We start from the raw sequence: 26761 nt of genomic DNA on the forward strand, positions 1-26761 counted from the left end.
GAATCAGCCAGAGGAGAAAATAAAATACAGGCGAGTGCGGACAGAGGAAAACATGAACACACTAAAGAAGGATTTACAGGAGCAAAACTGGGAAAAGGTATACAGTGAAAGTGATGTTGATAGTGCATATGAAACTTTTTTACAAATATTTACATCATTATATGATAAAAATTGTCCAATTAAACAAGACTACAGAAAACAAAAAATCCAAGATCGACCATGGATGACGAAAGGGTTACGAAATGCATGTAATAAGAAAAATACACTGTATAGAGAATTCATAAAATTAAAGACTAAAGAGGCAGAAAATAGATATAAGAAATACAAAAATAGATTAACTAATACGGGTATGTAGGAAGGAATATTATAGTAACATATTATATAATAACAAAAACAATATTAAAGGAATATGGGATATATTAAATAGCATTATCAAAAATGGTAATAAAAAACAGAGTTACCCTCAGTATTTCATTGATAATAATGTCAAGAAGGAAAATAAGGATGAGGTAGTCAACGGTTTTAATATTTTTTTTGTAATTATTGGACCAAGCTTGGCAGAAAAAATTCCTGATTCCCAACCTGAGGATTGGGATAATAATCTCATAGAAAGAAATTCCTGTTCAATGTTCCTCACAGCAGTGGATGGAAAAGAAATTATAGACATTGTGAATAATTGTAAATAGAAAACATCTACCGATTTAAATGAAATTGATATGGTAGTGGTAAAACAGGTCATTGAATGGATTGCAGAACCATTAACATACATCTGTAACTTATCATTTCAAACCGGTAAATTTCCCAATCAAATGAAAATAGCTAAGGTTGTGCCGCTGTATAAGACGGGGGATAGACACCACTTCACAAATTATAGACCTGTTTCTTTGCTTCCACAATTTTCCAAATTATTAGAAAAGTTATTCAATAATAGATTAGACAAATTCATAAATAAATATAAATTACTTACTGATAGTCAATATGGATTCAGAGCACATAGTTCAACATCACTTGCATTAATAGAATCAGTTGAGATTACAAACGCCATATACCACAAATTACATTTCAGTTGGAATATTTATAGACCTTAAAAAGGCTTTTGATACAATCAATCATGACATATTAATCAATAAACCTGAACAGTATGGGATTAGGGGGTTGGTGTTGCACTGGGTGAGAAGCTACTTAAGTAACAGAAAACAGTTTGTGAAGTTGGGGGAATATACATCATCATGCTTGGACAATGCTTGTGGCGTCCCACAGGGGTCAGTATTGGGTCCAAAACTTTCTAATTTATATAAATGATATTGTCAGTGTTTCCAAAATATTAAAATTAGTATTATTTGCAGATGACACAAGCATTTTTTGTTCAGGGGGGGATTTGCAGGAGTTACTGAGGAGGATCAGTATAGAAATGGGAAAATTGAAAATATGGTTTGACAGAAACAAATTATCATTAAACTCAAAACAAAATACATGTTATTTGGCTATTGTAATACAGACATACAGGTTCAGTTACAAGTCGAGGGGGTAGATATTGAAAGGGTACATGAAAATAAGTTTCTGGGGGTGATAATAGATGATAAGATAAACTGGAAGACTCATATAAAACATATATAAAGTAAACTGTCAAGAAGCATTTCAGTTCTAAACAAAGCGAAACATATTCTGGACCACAACTCACTCCGCATTCTTTACTGCTCACTGGTTTTACCATATTTACAGTACTGTGCAGAGGTATGGGGTAATACTTATAAAGGTACAAAACAATCACTATCAGTAATGCAGAAAAGAGCTATAAGAATCATTCATAATACTGGCTATAGAGATCATACAAATCCACTGTTTTTACAATCCAAAATCTTAAAATTCACAGACTTGGTTCATTTTCAAACAGTACAAATCGTGTATAAAGCAATAAACAATTTACTTCCAGCAAATATTAAAAATATGTTTTTTAACAGATCAGGGGATTGCAGTCTGAGGGGGAAATTTAATTTAAAGCATCAGTGGGCACGAACAACATTAAAAGGTTTCTGTATTTCTGTCTGTGGGGTGAGGATGTGGAACAGATTGGGAGTGGGGCTCAAGCAATGTCCAAGCATGAACCAGTTCAAACAGCGGTACAAAAATATGTTTTTTTCTAGGTATAGGGAGGAGGAAGGGTAATGAGGGTTAGGGTGTTTTTGTTTTTTGCTTCGGCTTGTAAATATATACTATTTTGTATGTAAGTAGGTATGTGTAGGTGTATATTTATGTTTGTGTATAATGTATGTATGTATATATATATATATATATATATATATATATATATATATATATATATATATATATTGATATGGGTTTAGGTGTGTAGGAATCTATGTGTATATGTGGCAAAGGGTATTACTGGTTGTGGGGAAGAAGGGGTAGGGATAAATAAGCTGATGCTTCACCCTACCCCTTTTTGGACATGTTGGGTACACAGTAGGAACTTTTTTGTTGTTTTCACTGATCTATCTTGTATTTGTTGTTGTATCAAATGTTCAAAATAAACAGTTTTCATTCATTCATTCATTCATACTACCCTGATTGTTTAAATGTCACTTATATACATGCTGTCCATATTCTTGAGCCGCTTAGGTGGATAGGGAGAGTTCCCATGGGGTAAAAAGCTTTTCAACCTACCATCCCTGGTTCTCAAGTCCAGGCACCTAAGTGGCTCTACTCTTCTTTTTTTTTTAGAAATTTTGATATACTTTAGTATACACTAGTAGAGTTCTACCTTAGATTTGGAATGTATAATAGAAGTGATCCCTTACTGAATTTTCATGGATGACACAAGAAAGTGAAAACACTTATTTCCATTGTGGCCAATTTAAAAAATGACAAAATAGAAGTAATAATAAAATAAAATAATAATAATAATAATAATAATAGTGTGTGTATATGATAACAACAACCTAAATCATTTCTAAATACATTGAGACAGTAAATTAACATTAAAAATTACATAATTAATAGAAAATAAAAGGGTTGAGTTCCTCTTCTAAAAATTTTTGAGGTCTAAGGTTCTAAAAACATTCTGGACTCACACGCCATTTCAGCTCATTGCTTTATTTATTATCACCCTTGAAAAATGTCAGCTACCTATTTTATAAAAACTACCCAATGTAGAGCCCGTGGATCCCCATGGGCCACATGCTAATTATGTATAAATTTATTTTAATGGTGTTGGTTAACCTTGGTATGAAAGTCCTGTCTTTTTTTTTTTTTTTTTTTTTTTTTTTGGTCAGTGCTGCATGGAACATGAGCAAGAACTCATTAGCTACACTTATAACTGGAGGATTAACTTTTATTTAGTTTAGATTATTACTCATTTCAATCTGTCTACCTATTTGTGTGTCTGTCGGTCTGTTGGTCTGTCCATCCATACTTATGTTTAAACAAATTTTCAACCACACAAATCAGAACTACATTTTTTTTTTAATGTGATGTGCTTAGAGCCATGATTTTTATTCTACTTTAATCAACTTTGTATGTCTCTTGTATCATTGTAGTGGCGGGTTCCTAGACAAGCATGGGAAAACTACAGAGTAAGTTTCGCAAGAGATCTGAGCTTTACAGGTGAGAAGTGGACCACTGAAACAGGTTCCCAGTTCCACATTACAAAGTAATTTTAACCTGATTTTACACGTCTACAGTGCTCACTTCCTAAATAAATAAATAATTACGCGTAAATTAAAAAGGTAAAGTAAAAAGGTTCCATGAAGTATGAGCCAGCTTTTTCTGCTACTTATTGTAAAATTGACTCGTATATTGTATATTTGTGTTGAATTAATTTTTTTTTTTTACTGTTTATCTGTAGAGCTTCCCAGGAGGACAAAGTAGATAATACTGTCTTTGGCAGTCAGGTGGTGCAGTTTGAACCAGCCCATCATGGATCCATCAACACTGTCACCAGTCTCAGCCCAGAGCTGTGTGTTTCTGGTGGGAGTGACCAGGTAAATTATAGCCCAGTCTGTTAGATGATAAAGTATTTCTATGTAATTGAAATGTCTTTACAGTACTGATGATTATTATTTAGATTTTGTTTTTTCTTTGTCTTTTCATTTGGACTGTATAGAATAATTTGGTAGGCTGTAAAAAAGAAAAAAAGAAAAATAAGTTGTAAATTATATGATCCAGATGTGTACTTGTGTGTATATCTGTCCCTGTAGGCAGTGGTGGTGTATGACTGGACACAAGGTCAGATGTGTCAGTCCTTCCAGGGTCACAACCGAGAGGTTACCAAGGTAAAATCAATACTGTATGTGTCCAAATAGCTTATGAAGTTGTGATGCTATTGAAAGCTGATGCACATTTGACACAGTGGGGAAGTGGTGGGCCAATGGTTAAACAAGCTGGCTTGTGACCAGATGGTCATAAGTTCAGTTCCTTCATCAGAGAGGAAAATCACTAAGATGCAGTTGAGCAAGGTCCTTAATCCCCCAATGCATTTGGGCGCCTTGCTGTGCACCACCTTAGTGTATGTGTGTGTGTGTGTCTGTATGTGAATGTGTCATTCTAAAGCAGTTTGAGCATTTGCAAGTGTTCAATGCAATTCATGTACAATCAAATTTCATTTGAGCTATCTCTCATTTCCTCTCATTTGAACTCTGACTTTTACCTCCTTCTGCCTGTCAGGTCCTGTGTTATCCTGGTAGTACATGGATCTTTAGTGCATCAAGAGACAAGACTGTTCTAATGTGGGACCTAAACCAAGGAGATGAACATATTCAGGAATTTTGTGGACATGAGCTCGTGGTTAATGGAATAGCTGTCAACCCTGGTACACATGCACATATACCACGTGCAAAAGTTGATATTTCTGTACTGGTGAGGAATGTCATTGAGAAGATACATTCCTGGGCACTGACACTAACAAACATGCCCATACTCCACCCCTCACCCTGATTTGCCCTCAAGTAGTCTCTGAAGTAGTGAAAGCTGTTGAAAATGTCATGACACAAATGGTGTAAAATACAAGCAGGTCCTCAAAAAGTCAGATATATGTGCACACAGATATAAACTCAATATTGCTCAGTTGTGGTACTAAATCTTTTTAGTATGAAAATGAAATTGTCAAATGGAAAATGAATATCATTTTGCCAAAATATATTCTGTTCTTTTATTATTTGCGTCGGTACATCTCTATTTTTATACGAAAGCAAAGTATACACAGTCTCAGTTTAATTTCCTTTTTAGAAGCAGCTTATGGTGCTCTGCCAAGATCCAAACACTCTGTCTTGCCAATACACAGAATTCTTTTAAGATTTTTAGGCTTCATAACATTAATTTGGCTGATGACTTATTCTAGGTCAGCCTCTAACCTTTCACCAAGTTTTATAAGAAGGAGTTTTGAGTTTTTGTGTAATCCTGTTAAATCCAGATACACAGGATAAAACCACAGCTGGCTCCATGGAGGTCACAGGATCTGTTAGTTTTATGAACCTTAAACTAAAAGGGGAATACCACAGTCTTTATTCTGTATAGAGCAATACATGTGTGTAATATGTGTTCCTAATGGATGTCAGTCAGTGAAGTGCTAAAAATGTATGTGATCAAACAGTATCATAGGTAGTTGATAACTTTTCCAGTTATACTCAGAGTTTAACAGACTGGTCCGTTTTTGGGGGGGTTTACTTTTAAATATTTGCACATTCATATAGTGAGCCCATTTTCCTAAAGTAAAACTGAAACTGTTGGGAATAATGTGGAATCAAAACCATAAAAACCAGAACAGGATATTAGTGCTATGCTTCGCCACATGCATGAGACCACTGAACTGCATTTGGTCCTGGATGGCACCCACCCAGGCGGATAACAGGTCCATTCCCATGTCTCTAAAAAAACATCTACCTGCTGCAGCCAGGTGAAACGTACTGGAGCAGGCATATATAAACATGCCACATGGCCAAATGTGGCCAATGTCAAAGCTGATGTTCCTTCACAATGCAACTTGAGCAGATGGGATGATGGACTCATTCCATCTGCTCAAAGTGATATAATCAGTGAAATCACCTCCTGGAGCCAGTGGCTGAAAAGAAAACCTGCCCCCTCTCGGCCCTTTCTGGAATACTTTGGACACCAGTGGTCTACAGGAAAAAAGTGCTTTGATTCCTCTGTAAGCAGGTCAAGGGTCACTAGACCACACATGGTGTGTCACCTTAGCACACATTCCTCGAAAAGATGCCTCCTTGTCCACTCTCAGAGCCATCACAGCCCACTTTCTCAGCTCCTTGTACATCGTAAGATTTCCATCATAGTGTGCACTACAACTCTTCTGTATGATCTTTAGAGTGCCCTCAAATATGAAACACCTCCTCCTATGGACACTAGTGGCTCCAGTACAATCCTCGGCAACTTTCAAGGTCTGGTTGCGGAAGAACTCCCACACCCTATTTCGGATCACCAGTTGTGTCCATGTCTGCAAGCCCTCCAGCCAAATTACAATTTTTCCACTCCATGGGCCCAGTTACTCTATTTTCCTTTAGTTTTCATAAAAAAAAAATTTCATTGGGTCTGTGACATTAAGTGTGTTGTGATTTAGTATTTTACTGACAGTGAAATGTATTTCAAACAAAAAGGCACTATTTTTAATGTGGCTTACAGATGGGACAAAGCTGTGCAGTGGCTCCCGTGATAACTGGATGTGCTTGTGGGATATAGAATCTGCAAAATGTGAACAAAAGCACAACATTTCTCGAAACCTGGTAAGAAGAAACCTATTCTTCTGTGTTCACACATTACTTATTTATTTAAAATTCATGACCATCAGGATTAAAACTGTCACTTTTCCTTATGTGTCCAGGTGACTCATGTGTGTTGGGTGCCAGCCAGCTCTTCTGTTGTCCAGACATCTGAGGATAAGACTATAAGGTGCAGCAACATTAATGATCACACCTTTGTACAGCAGGTGGCACCATGTTACTGTTAACATACCATGTGCACTGTGTCATATCAGTAAATTGATATATTTTGGTGCAGTTATAAGTACCTTCTGTTCCCTATCTTTGTTATGGAGAGTAACTGATTAAATCAGCTCTGTGTTTGACTAAATTAGTCATTTGTGAGTTCATGTCCCAGTTAGCTTTGTTCTGCGGATTGGGAAATTATCTCACCCTGTTTTTTTTCTCTGAGGCAGTGTCATTGTGTTCCTGACATACTCTCATTTCTCCAACTTTTTTTTTTTTTTTTTTTTTACTTTTTGAACCCCTTCTGCTACTGATAATGAAATGATTGTACAGTTCACCCCATGCAAACAAAGCTTAAAGAGATCAATCATGGTGATCTCATTTTAGTAACAGCCCAGAAAGGAAGAAAAAAAAAATACTGAGAGATGTACCATCTTGTTCAGTGGTTAATTTATACATTGTTAGCACGGCACATTCACATGATAATGGTACTAGAATTGAAGAGTGCTGTTGTGCTACCAGTCCAGAAAGTTTAACAACAAAAATTACAAGATTTATTACTGTGTAGTGTTACATATTTAACACTGCAGTGTATATGTACTGAAAGGTGAAAATTCACCTTATGTCTATGATATTTCACATCATTTGAGTTTCTGAGGAACTCTTGCTACATGCACCTGATTACATTCTCACAAAATGAATTAATGGGTGATTCTTTAACTACGGGCACTACTGGCCTTGTAAATGTAATTTCCACCACACCATTGCCTTACAATATAAAGCGCCTTGGGGCAACTGTTTGTTGTGATTTGGCGCTATATACATGTGCTCTGATGTCACTGTTTATCTCCATAGAAACTACCCAAACAATCTTTCATACAAACTGTTAAGGGACATTACAGTGTTGTGGTGGAAATTACGGCAATAGTGTGGGACAACTACATTTTGTTTAAAAAAATCACAACAGTTGTATGACATTGAATACCCCAAATATGTTTTGATTATTTTACTGATATTTTATTCAGAGATATTTTAAAACATTAGAAAAAACGTTTCTTTACCATTCATTCTTATCATTGAAGATCAAAAGTCTGGGTGTGGGACAAGCACAAAATGGCAATATTTGCATATAATGATGCTGAAAAAAGGTGAAAAAGTCATCATAGACTACTAGAACAAATTTCTTAACACACTTTCATTGTAAAGATAACTATAAAAGTGTGAAATTTCCCCTTTTTTCTGTTTTTCATACAATATGATAAAAGGACATAATAAATGCCCGTAGTCTAAGAATCACCCTAATAGTGCTTGTCAGTGAGGCACAGCACAGTGGCTTAGTGGTTAGCACTGTTGCCTCACAGCGAGAAGGTTGTGGGTTCAATTCCAGTGGCCTTTCTGTGTGGAGTTTGCATGTTCTCCCCGTGTTTGTGTGGGTTTCCTCTGGGTGCTCCGGTTTCCTCCCACATCCAAAGACAAGCGGGTTAGGTGGATTGGACTCTTTAAAATTGTCCGTAGGTGTGTGTGTGGGTGTGTCTGTGTTTGTTTGTCTATTTGTGGCCCTGCGACAGACTGGTGTCCTGTCCTGGGTGTACCCCGCCTCACGCTCTGTGACTGCTGGGATAGGCTCCAGCCCCCTGCGACCCTTAATTGGACTAAGCGGTAGAAGATGAATGAAGATGAATGTCAGTGAGGCACAGGTTTGTGTCACTACAAACTCTGTGTGTAAAAATGGTGTGCAGCTCTAAGTGGATGCTGGGTTTGAGTAACATGTTGTGTTGGAAGGTAGAATGTAGTGGTAGTGATGAGCAACATATGTGCTTTGTTGCCATGTCAGAACTCTGTGCTAACTGTAATGCATTGCAGTATGAATTGTTGTTAGAAGCCAGTTATAATATTTTGGGAGATACTGAGCCTTTCATTTCATGATGATGAGGCAACATTATTTCCCATGTTAGTACTGTGTAACAATGTAGCTTGTCCCTGACCTAGTGGCAGTGCTGGACTGTATACCTAAGTGATAATGGAGTAGTCTATAATGTAGAAATATGACATGCACATCCATCCATTTTCTATACCCGCTTACTTCAGTTAAGGGTCCCAGGGTGGCTGGAGCCTGTCCCAGCAGTCATAGACTGTGAGGCAGGGTACACCCTGGATAGGACACCAGTCTATTGCAGGTCCACGTATAGTCCACGTACTGACTTAGTTTTGGGAGAGTAAAATACTGTTTTGTGTTCATATTGGAGTACAGTTGCCTAATATCATATTAGGGTGATTCTTAGACTACGGGCACTTATTATGTCCTTTGATCATATTGTATGAAAAACAGAAAAAATGGGAAATTTCACACTTTTATAGTTATCTTTACAATGAAAGTGTGTTAAGAAATTTGTTCTAGTAGTCTATGATGACTTTTTCACCTTTTTTCAGCATCATTATATGCAAATATTGCCGTTTTGTGCTTGTCCCACACCCAGACTTTTGATCTTCAATGATAAAAATGAATGGTAAAGAAACGTTTTTTCTAATGTTTTAAAATATCTCTGAATAAAATATCAGTAAAATAATCAAAACATAATTGGGGTATTCAATGTCATACAACTGTTGTGATTTTTTTTTTAAACAAAATGTAGTTGTCCCACACTATTGCTGTAATTTCCACCACAACACTGTAATGTCCCTAAACAGTTTGTATGAAAGATTGTTTGGGTAGTTTCTATGGAGATAAACAGTGACATCAGAGCACATGTATACAGCACCAAATCACAACAAACAGTTGCCCCAAGACGCTTTATATTGTAAGGCAATGGTGTGGTGGAAATTACATTTACAAGGCCAATAGTGCCCGTAGTTAAAGAATCACCCATTAATGTATGACTTCACCGCATTGATCTTACAGAAGATTAGTTACAAATCACAAGTTGAGTTTCGGTATTTAATTTCTGCATGAGCACACCATGATGAAAAATATACTCAACAAAAATATAAATGCAACACTTTTGGTTTTGCTCCCATTTCGTATGAGATGAACTCAAAGACCTAAAACTTTCTCCACATACACAATATCACCATTTCCCTCAAATATTGTTCACAAACCAGTCTAAATCTGTGATAGTGAGCACATCTCCTTTGCTGAGATAATCCATCCCACCTCACAGGTGTGCCATATGAAGATGCTGATTAGACACCATGATTAGTGCACAGGTGTGCCTTAGACTGCCCACAATAAAAGGCCACTCTGAAAGGTGCAGTTTTATCACACAGCACAATGCCACAGATGTCGCAAGATTTGAGGGAGCGTGCAGTTGGCATGCTGACAGCAGGAATGTCAACCAGAACTGTTGCTGGTGTATTGAATGTTCATTTCTCTACCATAAGCCGTCTCCAAAGGCGTTTCAGAGAATTTGGCAGTACATCCAACCAGCCTCACAACCGCAGACCATGTGTAACCACACCAGCCCAGGACCTCCACATCCAGCATGTTCACCCCCAAGATCGTCTGAGACCAGCCACTCGGACAGCTGCTGGAACAATCGGTTTGCATAACCAAAGAATTTCTGCACAAACTGTCAGAAACCGTCTCAGGGAAGCTCATCTGCATGCTCGTCGTCCTCATCGGGGTCTCGACCTGACTCCAGTTCGTCGTCGCAACTTCGCACAGCCATTGAAGAGGAGTGGACCAACATTCCACAGGCCACAATTGACAACTTGATCAACTCTATGCGAAGGAGATGTGTTGCAGTGCATGAGGCAAATGATGGTCACACCAGATACTGACTGGTATCCCCCCCCCCCAATAAAACAAAACTGCACCTTTCAGAGTGGCCTTTTATTGTGGACAGTCTAAGGCACACCTGTGCACTAATCATGGTGTCTAATCAGCATCTTGGTATGGCACACCTGTGAGGTGGGATGGATTATCTCAGCAAAGGAGAAGTGCTCACTATCACAGATTTAGACTGGTTTGTGACCAATATTTGAGGGAAATGGTGATATTGTGTATGTGGAAAACGTTTTAGATCTTTGAGTTCATCTCATACAAAATGGGAGCAAAACCAAAAGTGTTGCATTTATATTTTTGTTGAGTATACAATAGAAAAAGTCAGTTCATTCAGTTTGTCGGTTAATTCTATTTGTAATAAATTTATCACAGTCGAAACATTGCTGTCTGTGAGGAGCATGCATTATTGCATGGTTGTTGTTTCCTTGTAAGATGACTTCTCTGCACCACAGCAGTCTCTGTCCTCAAGGTTTCAAGGTGAGTGAATGTTTTTTACAGCAGGTGGAATGCTAATCCCACTACCAGAAGGATTTCTTCAGGTTGGATATTTTGGGTACAGTATTTCACTCACAAGTACTTATACACACAGACAGAACTAACTGTAAATCCATCCTTTGAATCCCTTCAGTTGGAGGACAAACCACTGGACCGACTGGCCTTTTGTAAGTGTATATCTCTATATGTCACAATAATCTGTGAGGACCCAAAGACCAACACATAACTGTTTTACAAAATGTTGTAATCAAGGAATACAATAATACAACTCTGCCTGCTTGATAATTGCACACATTTTATTCAAGAGAATGTTTAATTTTTATTTCAGCAACTTCCTGTTCTCCTTATCCTTTGATCCTGTGTGTAGGGATATTCAGCAGTTACACTGGTTCTGCTCCATGTACAAAGAAGCACCCATATTAGCATAAAAAGTGACTATGCATTTAATATCAAGTTAACTTGAGCAACTTTTTTGGCACCTCAGGTTCCAAACTAAATGTTATTTTACAACTATACAATATTGGATAAGGTATGTTTAAGAAAAGTCAGGCCCTCACAATAAATATGTATTCTTATATTTATTGAGGCTCAAAGCGCCTATTTAAGAAGCTTGCATTTGTGAGATCTGCAGAAGTGTTCTAATTATGTACTCCTGTCATTAACATCAATTAATTTATTTGTGTTGCTGAGACATCAGTATGATTTCTTACATGTATGTGTAACACTCCACTTGTACCTTTCTGCAGCGTTGTGGTTGTGTTTCTCTGCAGGGTGTGGGACAGCCGTGCGTGGCAGGTGACCAATACTTTTCCAGCAAAGCAATACATTCAGACCCACTGTGATGTTTCTCCAAATGGAAACTACTTGGTGTCCAGCAGCAATGGATTTGGAGGCCAAGGCTGTGAAGCCACGGTGAGATTATTTGAAGTGCATTTATGCAGATATAGGGCTGGCAGATGGTTTGAAGGTAGCTGTTTTCTCACTGTAAGGATAAGATGAATGGGTTCTACTTCATCTGTAAGTGGAACATTATGTTTTGTCCATGAAGTCAGTCCTGTACAGGCCCTGTAGGCTGTTGGACTGGTGCTTATCCTTGCATATCATAGTGTGAAACAATTGAGACTCTATGGCTGTGCCTGGACGGGATGCCCGTTCATCGCAAGCTACTTCTCCAACTAAGGCCAGTACCCATTTACAGCTGAGTGTACTGGGGAGATGTAGATGAAAGATGTTGTCTAAGGACACAGACAGGTAGCTTGAAGCACACACCTGGAATTGAACCCTGGTCTTTAAATTGATAGCCCAGCTCCTATCCCACAATGCCACCTGCTCTGTAATCCATGAGATGTGGTAAAATCCATGAACACCCAATGCTAGTCAGTCAGTATTTACTGAAATGTGTGTTTCAGATACGAGGTCTGTCCATAAAGTATAGGTCCTTTTTATTTTTTTCAAAAACTATATGGATTTCATTCATATGTTTTTACGTCAGACATGCTTGAACCCTCGTGCGCATGCGTGAGTTTTTCCACGCCTGTCGGTGACGTCATTCGCCTGTGAGCACTCCTTGTGGGAGGAGTCGTCCAGCCCCTCGTCGGAATTCCTTTGTCTGAGAAGTTGCTGAGAGACTGGCGCTTTGTTTGATCAAAATTTTTTCTAAACCTGTGAGACACATCGAAGTGGACATGGTTCGAAAAATTAAGCTGGTTTTCAGTGAAAATTTTAACGGCTGATGAGATTTTGAGGTGACACTGTCGCTTTAAGGACTTCCCACGGTGCGAGACGTCGCGCTGCGCTCTCAGGCGGCGTCATCAGCCTGTTTCAAGCTGAAAACCTCCACATTTTTCACTGGACTGAGGAAGTACACAAAGTCAGTACACGGCATCACAGACTACATTGTCAGAATTATTTTTGAACTATCTGAGTGTTTTTGCAAGTTCACTGAGAACCGTTTTGGACTCCAATTTAAAGTTCATGTTGAACTGTGGATGAAAGCACCAGCGATGATGAACACCAAAATGTAAGGACCTTTTCTGTTGCTTATAAATTAAGAAAATGTCAAATGACAAGGATCTATTTTTGCCATTATATAAAACAAATAATGAATGTTTTTTCATTCTTTCAATGGAATGAATATTTAATTTGGTGAAAGATGCAACATTCATTCTTTCATCTTATAAGTACAACCCCAATTCCAATGAAGTTGGGATGTTGTGTAAAATGTAAATAAAAACAGAGTACAATGATTTGCAAATCCTCTTCAACCTATATTCAATTGAAAACACCACAAAGACAAGATATTTAATGTTCAAACTGACTTTATTGTTTTTGTGCAAATATTTGCTAATTTTGAAATGGATGCCTGCAACACGTTTCAAAAAAGCTGGGACAGTGGTATGTTTACCACTGTGTTACATCACCTTTCCTTCTAACAACACTCAGTAAGCATTTGGGAACTGAGGACAGTAATTGTTGAAGCTTTGTAGGTGGAATTCTTTCTCATTCTTGTTTGATGTACGACTTCAGTTGTTCAACAGTCCGGGGTCTCCGTTGTCGTATTTTGTGCTTCATAATGTGCCACACATTTTGAATGGGCGACAGGTCTGGACTGCAGGCAGGCCAGTCTAGTACCCGCAGTCTTTTACTATGAAGCCACGCTGTTGTAACACGTGCAGAATGTGGCTTGACATTGTCTTGCTGAAATACGCAGGGACGTCCCTAGAAAAGACATTGCTTGGATGGCAGCATGTGTTGCTCTAAAACCTGGATGTACCTTTCAGCATTGATGGTGCCATCACAGATGTGTAAGTTGCCCATGTCATGGGCACTAACACACCCCCATACCATCACAGATGCTGGCTTTTGAACTTTGCGCTGGTAACAATCTGGATGGTCTTTTTCCTCTTTTGTCCGGAGGACACAGCGTCCATGATTTCCAAAAACAATTTGAAATCTGGACTCATCAGACCACAGCACTTTTCCACTTTGCGTCTGTCCATCTCAAATGAGCTCGGGCCCAGAGGATGTGGCGGCATTTCTGGATGTTGTTGATGTATGGCTTTCACTTTGCATGGTAGAGTTTTAACTTGCACTTGTAGATGTAGTGACAAACTGTGTTAACTGACATTGGTTTTCTGAAGTGTTCCTGAGCCCACGCGGTAAGATCCTTTACACAATGTTGGTTTTTAATGCAGTGCCGCCTGAGGGATCGAAGGTCACGGGTATTCAGTGTTGGTTTTCAGCCTTGCCGCTTATGTGTAGAAACTTCTCCAGATTCTCTGAATCTTCTGATTATACAACCCCTGGCAAAAATTATGGAATCACCGGCCTCGGAGGATGTTCATTCAGTTGTTTAATTTTGTAGAAAAAAAGCAGATCACAGACATGACACAAAACTAAAGTCATTTCAAATGGCAACTTTCTGGCTTTAAGAAACACTAGAAGAAACACAAAAAAATATTATGGCAGTCAGTAACGGTTACTTTTTTAGACCAAGCAGAGGAAAAAATATGGAATCACTCAATTCTGAGGAAAAAAAAATATGGAATCACCCTGTAAATTTTCATCCTCAAAACTAACACCTGCATCAAATCAGATCTGCTCGTTGACATTGACCCTGTGCCATGACATTGACCCTACGTGTCTTCTTGCAAGGAATGTTTTCGCAGTTTTTGCTCTATGGCAAGATGCATTATCATCTTGAAAAATGATTTCATCATCCCCAAACATCCTTTCAATTGTCCAAAATATCAACATAAACTTGTGCATTTATTGATGATGTAATGACAGCCATCTCCCCAGTGCCTTTACCTGACATGCAACCCCATATCATCAATGACTGTGGAAATTTACATGTTCTCTTCAGGCAGTCATCTTTATAAATCTTATTGGAACGGCACCAAACAAAAGTTCCAGCAACCTTGCCCAATGCAGATTCGAGATTCATCACTGAATATGACTTTCATCCAGTCATCCACAGTCCACGATTGCTTTTCCTTAGCAAATGGTAACCTTGTTTTTTTTCTGTTTAGGTGTTAATGATGGCTTTCATTTAGCTTTTCTGTATGTAAATCCCATTTCCATTAGGTGGTTTCTTACAGTTCGGTCACAGACGTTGACTCCAGTTTCCTCCCATTCGTTCCTCATTTGTTTTGTTGTGCATTTTTCGATTTTTGAGACATATTGCTTTAAGTTTTCTGTCTTGAGGCTTTGATGTCTTCCTTGGTCTACCAGTTTGTTTGCCTTTAACAACCTTCTCATGTTGTTTGTATTTGGTCCAGAGTTTAGACACAGCTGACTGTGAACAACCAACATCTTTTGCAGCATTGCATGATGATTTACTCTCTTTTAAGAGTTTGATAATCCTCTCCTTTGTTTCAATTGACATATCTCGTGTTGGAGCCATGATTCATGTCAGTCCACTTGGTGCAACAGCTCTCCAAGGTGTGTTCACTCCTTTTTAGATGCAGACTAACGAGCAGATCTGATATGATGCAGGTGTTAGTTTTGGGGATGAAAATTTACAGGGTGATTCCATAATTTTTTCCTCAGAATTGAGTGATTCCATATTTTTTTCCTCTGCTTGGTCTAAAAAAGTAACCATTACTGACTGCCACAATCTTTTTTCTTGATTTCTTATAGTGTTTCTTAAAGCCAGAAAGTTGCCATTTGAAATGACTTTAGTTTTGTGTCATGTCTGTGATCTGCTTTTTTTCTACAAAATTAAACAACTGAATGAACATCCTCCGAGGCCGGTGATTCCATAATTTTTGCCAGGGGTTGTATTATGGAACTGTAGATGATGGAATCCCTAAATTCCTTGCAATTGAACTTTGAGAAACATTGTTCTTAAGCAGTTGTTCACAAAATGGTGATCCTCGTCCCATCTTTGCTTGTGAATGGCTGAGACTTTTGGGGATGCTCCTTTTATACCCAATCATGATACAATTAGTGTCCTCAGTTCCCAAACACTTATTGAGTGTTATTAGAAGGAAAGGTAATGTAACACAGTGGTAAACATACCACTGTCCCAGCTTTTTTGCAGCATGTTGCAGGCATCCATTTCAAAATGAGCAAATATTTGCAACAAAAAATAAATAAATAAATAAAGTTTATCAGTTTGAACATTAAATATCTTGCCTTTGTGGTGTATTCAAAGGAATATAGGTTGAAGAGTATTTGCAAATCATTCTATTACATTTTTATTTACATTTCACACAACGTCCCAACTTCATTGGAATTGGAGTTGTAAATGGTAAATCGACTGCATTTATATAGAACTTTTCAATCTGCATCAGATGCTTTACAATAATGCCTCACATTCACCCCGATGTTAGGGTGCTGCCATTCAAGGCGCTCACTACATACCGGGAGCATCTAGGGGATTAAGGACCTTGCCCAAGGGCCCTTAGTGATTTTCCAGTCAGGCTGGGATTTGAAGCAAGGATCCTCTGGTCTCAAGCCCAACACTTACCACTAGACCATCACCTCCCCCTCATGAAATATTTGTACCATTGACCTCAAACATTCATTATTTGTATATCATTGTCATCTGAGATCAGCCCGCCTTTTCAGGTAGGCCATTATTTTTTAGTAGATGGTGTCTCTCTCTTTTTTCAGTTGTCCATTTCAGGTCAACTCCATATTTCTGCTGTGTTGTCTGGTTGTGTCTTTTTAGCATACTACAGCTCATGTTTTTTTTTTTTTAAATGGTGTTACCTTGTTGGTCATTCTTTCATGCATGGGGACACTTAGACAGATGCTGAACTGTCTTCCCAACCTTTTAGTAATTTTTGAATGCATATGAATTAGTAGGATTTATTAACACCTTTAAGAGCAAATTAAAAGTAATTTATAGTCATGATGTTCCATTTCAGTTGAAGAGCTATTTAAGATCCATTTTGTGCCTGCTCCAGATAACATTACTTACTCTAAATTATTACTATTGTTTTATAACAATTGTTCTCGTTATTAATAAGGTCTGATTTATCATAATTGTTGAAACTAATGACATTCTATATGTTGTCTTCCTTGTTACTTATTCTGGCATCATGTGTTCTCAGTGGAGTTGTGTCTGTGTTGGCAGCTTTGGGACTTGCGTCAGCCTGGTTGTAAGGTGGTCGAGTACAGAGGTCATCTCCAGACCACAGCCTGCTGTGTGTTTTTGCCCCCTCCTTATGATGGCACAGCTCGGATAGCAACATCCTCCCATGACAGCTCTGTCAAAATCTGGGACCAAAACACAGCAGGTAATGGGCTCTCAGGGATGAAAATGAGTGTACACAAGACGAATGCAAGCACAGGTTTAGACTTGTTCTTCTGTTCAGTCTGTTTAGGGACGCTGTCTCTGGATGGTGCTGGTCCCCTGGTTTCTCTGGCTACCATTGACTCCACCAATCTGCTATGTGCCAGCTTCAATACCGGCCTTCACCATATCCAGATGGAGCAGGGATCAAACCGGGCTCATGGTTCTGAGGCAGCTTCAGGTGTTGCTGGTGTACTTGACATGAAAGTTGTTGCACGCTTCTGATAATCCGACTGAGATATCACCTCACAACAGCCAGCAGCACTGACTGATGTGAACATTTTTAAAATCAAATTTGCTTTCTACTGTAATAGTCATACAGGAGATCTGTGAGAAAATAGCAGAATGGACTTGGGTTACCTGTAACATCTGCTTTTCTGGGGGACTGGTTAGTAGGTCCAGTTACCTATTAACCAACAAGAATGTAAGCACACAATAAGACTTGTTAGCACTGAGACTAAGCATCCTGAGTCCACATTTGGAGATCCACACTTGCCATGCAGATAAATTCAGTACCCTGTGCTGAGTTGCTACAGGAACTTTGTATCATTTTTCCTGAATCTCACAGAGAACTGCACTCCAAACACAAATTGAATGTTTTTTTTTTTTTAAACAGAAGAATCTGATATAGAAGACAGTCTGATATGTTGTCTTGTTTGTTAAGCCTTTCATAGCTAATTGTTAATATCTGCAAAACTGAAGAATGAAGTACATGCATAATTTAGTTTTGGCTAATATCAATAAACATAGCAGTGCTGATGGCATTAACCTTGTGAAGTTTAAAAACAATGGAATACTTTCAACACAGATATGAATGTACTTACATGCTTTTTCCCTTCATAGAATTAATCTATTGACAATATTTTAAGTGAAGATGCTAATAGTTTTATGCCAATATTCTGTATACTTCAATGTTGAAATGCCTATGCAAAATACCAGAGTAATTAATTTTTAAAATATTGTTATAATAATCAAAGTTTGAATCAGTCGATATGAATTGTTGCAAAAGCAGGCTGGGTTTCATCATCATGACAAAATTATCCTCACGATTGCACATCTTAATGCAGTTCAGGTTATATGATCGGTTGATTTCACTGTCCATTCATGACTAGGAGGGCAGAGTACATTTGTTTTTTATGTCTCATCCCCTTTCCGTGACAACCACTCACAGCTCTTGGAGGACTGCGTCATACCTAGCAATGGGGTCAACCCCGCCTCCTCACAAAGATAGGAGTTTCTGTCTCCTCCTCACTCAAAGTCGCTCTCAGACACCTGCTGGCTCACTCAGGCCAAGATTGCTTGCCAGGAAATTTTAGGCTAAGTTAGGAGCTCTTTGAGAGGGCTTCGAGTTGCTTTGCGGATACGGGCCCAGGTTTGCAAAATGTGAACAAGAGCCGTAATATCATTTATGGCGCTGAAGAGGTGTACGACACTGTAGCTTTTGCTTCAATGCTTGATCTGAGAAATATGTTTTTATATCTCAAAAACGTGATGTGACTGGCAAAAGCTAACACCAGATTCAGATTAAGCACCCCAAATGACTCAAAATCCATTGAAAACTCCATGCAAGGAAAATCATGTTGACCCATGTTATCTTTAGAGCTATCACGATAGTCGGGCATCCAAGGGAAAGATCGGGTCAGAAATCGGCATAATTATCTTGTCATGTGAACCAGGCATAATGAGAGTCAGTGTGGGATGATTGTACTTGCGTTAACGTGTGCATTCTAAACCGGAACATTTAAATTTGCTCTGCAGGATGTGGGTCCATTTTGTGGGGAGACTGGAGATGCATCCATATTGGATGAAGAAATGGCAACAGCTCACTCCAGTGTGCAATCTGGCATCAATCCAGTCACAGCCTTACTTATTGTATTTTACTGGGGCTCTCATCTTCACCTCCTGGTTGTCTTTTTAACCATCCCGTCATCGTTTACACTGGACTATATACACCCCTGGTTGGAATTACTGTTACCTCTATATTTTAAGTACAGAATTTAAAATGTGTTGAGAAATAAATGCAAATGAACCAGTTTTGTTGAATCATATATTTTAAAGCCCCGGTCACATGGCACTAAAAAAAATACACCAAAGCCAAAACGAAACAAGAAATCTGGACTTACGTTGACTTTCAAAGACATCGTTTAACAATCGTCCAGCTTTGTTCCTGCAGCTGGCGCTGTCAGAATTTTCAAACTGTTGAAAATGTGAACGAATCCTGACGTCAATTTGTCTGTATTCCTTTTTGTTTTCTGCCTTGATGGTTCCTCGTCGTTTGCGTAGTTCCCGTACCGTCAGTGTTCTGTTTGATTGTCGTCCAACTTCATCGAACCTACCAAGTCCGACGTCATGCACGAACATTGACGATATCTGAACAGATCAATAACTAAAGATCAGACGAGCTGAACGTGACTCGTCCATGTGTGGGTTGAAAAGCAACGTTTTCATACAGAAACAATAGCGGCAAGAATGTTTCATCAACTACTTTAACTATTTACGCATATGCATGTGCGCGCACACGTTGTTGTAGTGAAGACCTGTTGACAACACAACTAGGGCTCGCAGCTGCAAAGCATCAAGGTCACCGTTTGCTTCATTTTTCTTTTGTTAGTTTCGGTTTCATTTCGGTCCTTTATGCGCTCTGCACTTGCAGGGTTTTCGGTGATGGGAGAAGTGCCGGCTCATTCATTTTTTTCTCAACGATTTGTGGCTCCCCCCCTTCGTTCAGCTAATGCCATGTGCCGTATTACTGGGCGGCCGGGCCTTAAAACAGGGCTGGTTAAAAAAAAAGTCAGGATTTTTGAAATTTTTCTATTTAAAATCGACGTTTGATTTAAATGGACTTTTTTCATTTTTATTTATTTCACTCTTCTAAAAGAGACTATACAAACATCATCATCATGACAACTGTAAAAATGTTGTAAACATATGTGGATCTGATTCGAGAAACTACACATTGTGCAACGTTTGTATATTGCATCAACAGTCATAAATAACTAACAATGAGACTACAAATTTTCATACAAACTGATCAAATCTAGTTTCAGTCTCCCATGTGGCTTATGGCAAACTAGCTGAAATTTCATGTTTTCTTTTAAAGAAAATCCTGTTTTACTCCACCATGAAGCTGTGACAGGTGATGCAAGTCAAATGTTGCACTACGCACAACTTCTCCAGTCACAATCACAGAAGCCCATAACTTTCAGATTTATCATGGATATCTTGGTGGCTTCCCTCACTCATATCCTTTTTTGCATGGTGACTCAGTTTTTGAGAACTATTTACTTCAGATTTACCATGCAGTACTACTGTTATTTGTTAATGACTTATGTAAATGAACTCCAAGACATACTGTATTCAATAACTTGGAATTTATGTATCCATCCCCTGACATGTCTCAAGAGAAGTGGTTGGAAAATTTATGATTTGTATTTTACTAAAGGGTGCCATTGCTTATGAAAGACATAATTTTGGTGTTTATTTTTTATTCAGCTTATATCATGTTGTTGAATTTTATTTTTTAGTTACATTTAAAATGTATAATTGTAGGAATTTTGATATAGAGCCTAAATGACATTTTTGAAAATGGCATAAAGAAATTAAAATGTGTAAAAGCTCAACCTTATCGGCACCATGAGCTAATCTTCATTCTCTATGTATTAGTTAATGATTGGAGATTAAGTCCAAAACATATTCAGTGACTTGGAAATATTCATGTGTCTATAAACTGACTCGTGTCAAGAACACCTGTTATTTACTGTAAATTCATCAAAGGGTGCCAATAAGTGTTCAGTACACAATTAAATTTTTTATATTTCAGTTTATGAAAGGAATTTTGTAGTTTCTGTTCAATACCTTTGAACGTTTTTAAAATAACTTGATTACACAAAATTGGTATGCAGAGCAGCACAGTGGTTTCATGCACATTCTTTTGACGGTCACTGAATAATAATAATAAAAAAAGATGTCTCTGCATTGTCGTGCGCTGAAATTCAGTTGCAGAACATGTTCAAAATATCCTGTGACTCCCCTTTCTGTGAAGGCATGTTCATGCAATCTTGTGTTATGCTTTTGTTGGTATAGCCACGGCAGATGGTCACCCCAGAGCCTGGTCTGCTTGAGGTTTCTTCCTGTAATCAAGACAGAGGGAGCCTTTCCTTCCCGCTGGCTCCATCTGTTCATGGGGTGGGAAAAGGTTATAGCTTACTGTGTAGTGTTTTGAGATTACTTGATTTGGTGCTGTATAAAGAAAATTTAATCAAAAAGTACTGATACTAATGGTATAGAATTGGTTAGATCTATTTAGTTTGAGTAAAGAAGACAGTGCTGTAATGTGTGATGTCATGAGAAATACAGTATAACTAAACAAAGAGGAAAAAAGTTTAAACAATTTTTTACTAAATGTCAAGCCTGCAAAAAATCTTTGAACATGCTGTAGCCTATACATTTTTCTTGGTATAATGTTCCACATTACAACTCTGAATTTATTCAAGAATCAAGAGACATTTTCATATTCTGTATAATTTATTCAAATATGGACCTCATTTTCAGTGACAAGTCTCAAAAGAATAATTTACCCACCAACATGTGATACTGGACACAAACTAAACAGCAGGCAGAAGTATTTGGTGCTCACCATATCACTGTACTACACAGTTACTGATAAAAAAAAGTAAAAAATAAACAGCTAAATTTACTCAGAACATTACAAAACATGTATATATATATATATATATATATATATATAAAAAAAGCCTAAAAATGAAGATATTTATTGGCACGCCACATTTTTAAGCAGGCTACATGGAGGAATATAAGTGGAATACATTAAATGATTAGAATGCAAGACATTTTCAACAAATATAAACATAATTTGACAATTCAGTGCAGAGGTGCCAATCGACTGACACACTGGCATCTTCCTGTATCAGATTCACTTACTGAAAAGAAAAAAAAAATGTTTTTTTTTTTTTTTTTGCTCATTAACCACTTTAAATATACAGTGTCTCCTACATAAGACTGGAAAGAACAGTTCAGAACCCCCTCATGCAGTCTATGTCTATTTTTGGATGGTTTATCTCAATGTCTTTACGCTGCTAGGCATAATTATTAAAACATAGACAAAACTTAAATGAAATTGTCAGACACACGGGTTCTTCCCCACAGCTCATTTTCAGTGTCTGAAAAAAGCCCCAAAATATTGAACTTACCCTCACACAGGCAGTCTTAAAGTGCCCTGACACTTGCATGACTTTGATGCATGCATTGCACACCCTGTGTCATGTAGGAGTAAACTCGTCTTTAACGGGTGTAGACTGAACGTGAGAGGGGCATGCAACTGCACAGAGAATTTTTAAATGTTAAAAAAAAAAATCTTTCACGCATAAATGTCGTGCAACATGGCACGATCTGCTTGCCAACACTACGTGCAGCTCATCAAGTCAAGTAAAGAAGTGAACAGAGTGAGTGGTTGCGCACCGCATCAGAGCGCAGCTCGTCTGAATGATTATAACGAGATGTTAAATCTATCATAAACATACTTTTACAGCTGCACACAAGAAGGAAAGAACATGCAACTGTTTTACCAAGCCATGACAATGTAAACATGACAATTACCTTTTTTAGATGGCTCCAAAGGCTTTCTCCAACTCATTCAGCACGTGCGTGAACGGCTGCTGCTGGAGTGGTCCTCTGTGATTCAGGAAGCAATCAGAGCCATTTTCAACAGCCAACATGCAGAGAAAATGATTAATCCGCTACAAAATAATTATTTTATACACACAGCTTCCAGCGCAGAGCACGTGGCAGCCGGTGGAAGGAAGCGCTGCATCCAGTTGGGAACACAGCAGGTGGGATAATCACGACGTGCATGCAAGTGCGCGGATCAAAGTTGTGCAAGTGTCATGGCACCTTTAGTACAGTATTACATACCTCAATTAAATGTTGACATTACAGTGGTTTCAATGAGGGTATCGCCTTCAAATGAACTTTGCAGGCTCACCCAACCTCAGAACCTTAGTGCTAAATATCCCCTAAGAAAACACTTATAAACATTCTTCAGTAACATACTGCATTCCAATTATTCACTTAACACATTCCTACAACAAATAGTGAGCGCCTTGCATGGCAGCACCTTGACATCAGTGTGCGAGTGTGAATGGGTGAATGTGACACATCACTGTAAAGTGACCATAAAAGCACTATATAAATGCAGTCCATTTACAATTTAATAATTTGGTCTCTACAGTACAGTAGTAAGTGCAAATGTTAATTAATTGTAGTGGAACAACCAAATAAAACACAAAGGCTTAGATACTTCCAGTCAATTTGGACATGTTTTCTACCTAGATGGGTAACAAGTATTTAATGCACCACTGCAGGCATAAAAATATGGCATGCTTTGGCATCAGGCGCTAATATACAAATCATGAATGTTTCTTTTCATTCGTGCAATGGAAACAATATTTCATGAGGTGAAAAATGGAACATTCCATTTTTCACCTCATGAAATAGTTTCCATTGCACAAATGAAAAAGCATTCATTATTTGTTCCATATAACGGCTAAAATAGATCCTTGTCATTTGATATTTTATTTAGAAACAAGAGAAGGGGACTTAAATTTTTGTGTGCGTCGCTGGTCCTTTGACAGTCCAACATGAATTTTAAATACCAGTCCAATCCAAAATTATTCTTAGTCAACTTGCAAAAACAGTCATAGTTTAAAAACAATCCTGACGATGTAGTCCACAGCTGAGGTTGTGTAGGGACTTCTTTGTGTACAGACTGTTGTCTGCATTTCTCAGTCCAGCGAAAAATTGAGACAGAAATGTCGAGGTCTTCATTTGACAGAGGTTCTACTTCAGCTAGGGACGTCCCAGCGAATACTGCAAATGCGTCTAGATGGCTTTACGGGATACTGGAGTTGTTTTTTTGTGTTCGAAAAATGAGCACTTTCAATAAACTTCCACCATGTGTGTTGTTAAACTAAGCGCCATCACTGTGAGCGGTGTGCAACAGCACAAACTGTATAGTAGAAAAATTGCACAGTAAATGGAACACAATAGCAAATGGTACAAATAATCCATGTCATGTGACCTACAAACCACCAATTAAATGACAAGGATCTATTCAGTCATTCTATAACTGCAGTTAGTGCACTTGCTGTGTGGTTTCATTTCAGTGACAAAGGGTTAAATACTGGTCTAGGTCATGAGCTGCACCAGCTGTTTAATCATTTAAATATCCCCATGCCACATTACTGACATTCTTGTCAGGATATTACAGCCCATTGTATTATACTCAACTATCGATAAGTTCAGGTTTTATCAAATGTAAAACAAGACTTTATGGAGGACTAATGGGAACAGATGTCCACAAAATGTAGGTCAATGAGAGTAGTGATAAAAAATTATTACAGTTGGCTGCAGTGACACAAACATTGCTGGTAACAGAACATTGTGCTAGGGGGATTGTGGGGGGTTATAAAATTGTTAATAAGAACTTTCATGAATGAACAATTCAAAGTCAAGTCCAAAATACGCATAGTGGAAGATTAAAGGCACTGGAGCCAACTGTAATCAAGTTGAACAGTTCCATTTTAAACTAGACATACATGACCATTCTAACGCTCAAAGATGTATAAAACTGTGTTAAGTTTTCAGACAATTTGTGGTGGTACAATAACACCACAATTTCTACTTTTCTTGGTAGACAATATTAGTGTGGGAAAGCAAATGCATTTGTGAAGCGAGTGGGGTCTGGTTTATTAGCCTAAGGTGATATGCTTTTACCTTCACACAGTCACTTAAAATTCCACTTTCAAAATTAAATATACAAACTAACCATATCCAAGCAAAAATAAAATTAAATTATTAGATACTGGCATTAAGCTTTTAAACAACTGAAGAAAATCAGATATGAGTCAAACCTTACATTTCAACCTGAATTAATTTGTTAACGGAGTGAATTTCTGAGACGTTTCAACCCATAATCAGAACAAATAAGTCATATATTCAGTACAATGCTGGGAAAAAATATTACACACACACATTTTATATATATATATATATTCCGGGCAGCACGGTGGCTTAGTGGTTAGCACTGTTGCCTCACAGCGAGAAGGTCATGGGTTCAATTCCCGTGGCCTTTCTGTGTGGAGTTTGCATGTTCTCCCCGTGTTTGCGTGGGTTTCCTCCCACATCCAAAGACATGCGGGTTAAGTGGATTGGACTCTAAAATTGTCCATAGGTGTGTGTGTGTGTCTGTTTGTCTATTTGTGGCCCTGCGACAGACTGGTGTCCTGTCCTGGGTGTACCCCGCCTCGCGCTCTATGACTGCTGGGACAGGCTCCAGCCCCCCGCGACCCTTAACTGGAGTAAGCGGTAGAAGATGAATGAATGAAAGAAAAAATATATATATATATATATATATATATATATATATATATATATATATATATATATATATATAGACACGCATTCTTTTTGAACTCACAGGCAACCTGAGCAAACCTAAAATAGTTTTAACCTGGGCATCTGTCAGCAAGTTCAAAATGGTATCTGCACCCTCTGCCATACATGTTTCTAATATTCATTATGTACTCAGTGGTAGTAAAATAGTTGTTATGAAACATATGATTTAACAAACCAGTCAACCTCTGCAAAACAGGAGGAAGTAGTCCAGACCAAGACTGTGACCAGTTGTGATCAAGGGAGTTGAGGTGGAGGCTATGGATTCCTACAGGTACCTCAGGCTGTGGCTGGACAGCAGACTGGACAACCCACACCAACCACCTGTACAGGAAGGGACAGAGGAGGCTATACTTCCTGAGGAGGCTGCAGTCGTTTAACATCTGCAGGAAACTCCTGTGGATGTTCTACCAGTCTGTAGTAGCCAGAATCCTCTTTTACACAGTGGTGTGCTGGAGGGAAGCAGCATATCCAAGAAGGACACATCCAGGCTGGACAAACTGATCAGGCAGGCTGGCTCTGTGGTTGGCATGAAGCTGGACTCTGGTGACGGTGGCAGAGAAGAAAACACTGGACAAACTGCTGGACATTATGGATGATGCCAGTCACCCTCTGCACACGGTCATCAGCAACCAGAGGAGCCTCTTCAGCCACAGACTACTCCTTCCCAAGTGCAGAACCAACAGACCGAAAAACTCCTTTTTCCCTCAGGCCATCAGACTGTTGAACTCCTCACTCGGGGAGGAGGAATAACAGGAAGACAGAGGATGGGAATCAGAG

At 38.4% G+C, this 26761-nt stretch overlaps 1 protein-coding gene across 2 annotated transcripts in view; it reads left to right on the forward strand.

The window, feature by feature from the left end:
* The window catches only part of wdr31 (WD repeat domain 31), a 32370-nt gene extending 13882 nt beyond the window's left edge, over positions 1-18488 (forward strand). Inside the window, exons 2-10 of one of the 2 annotated variants that reach the window (XM_034170413.1) lie at positions 3537-3603; positions 3845-3980; positions 4197-4271; positions 4663-4807; positions 6631-6731; positions 6830-6897; positions 11955-12120; positions 17294-17456; positions 17535-18488. In XM_034170413.1, the coding sequence (XP_034026304.1) occupies positions 3557-3603; positions 3845-3980; positions 4197-4271; positions 4663-4807; positions 6631-6731; positions 6830-6897; positions 11955-12120; positions 17294-17456; positions 17535-17737 (1104 nt within the window). In that variant the 5' untranslated portion in view covers positions 3537-3556 and the 3' untranslated portion in view covers positions 17738-18488. The remainder of the gene's footprint in view (positions 1-3536; positions 3604-3844; positions 3981-4196; positions 4272-4662; positions 4808-6630; positions 6732-6829; positions 6898-11954; positions 12121-17293; positions 17457-17534) is intronic. The other variant, XM_034170414.1, reaches the window with a different exon arrangement.
* The last annotated feature ends 8273 nt before the right edge of the window (positions 18489-26761 follow it).

This window comes from Thalassophryne amazonica, chromosome 5 (genome assembly GCF_902500255.1).
Source record: "Thalassophryne amazonica chromosome 5, fThaAma1.1, whole genome shotgun sequence".
Lineage (NCBI taxonomy): Eukaryota > Metazoa > Chordata > Actinopteri > Batrachoidiformes > Batrachoididae > Thalassophryne > Thalassophryne amazonica.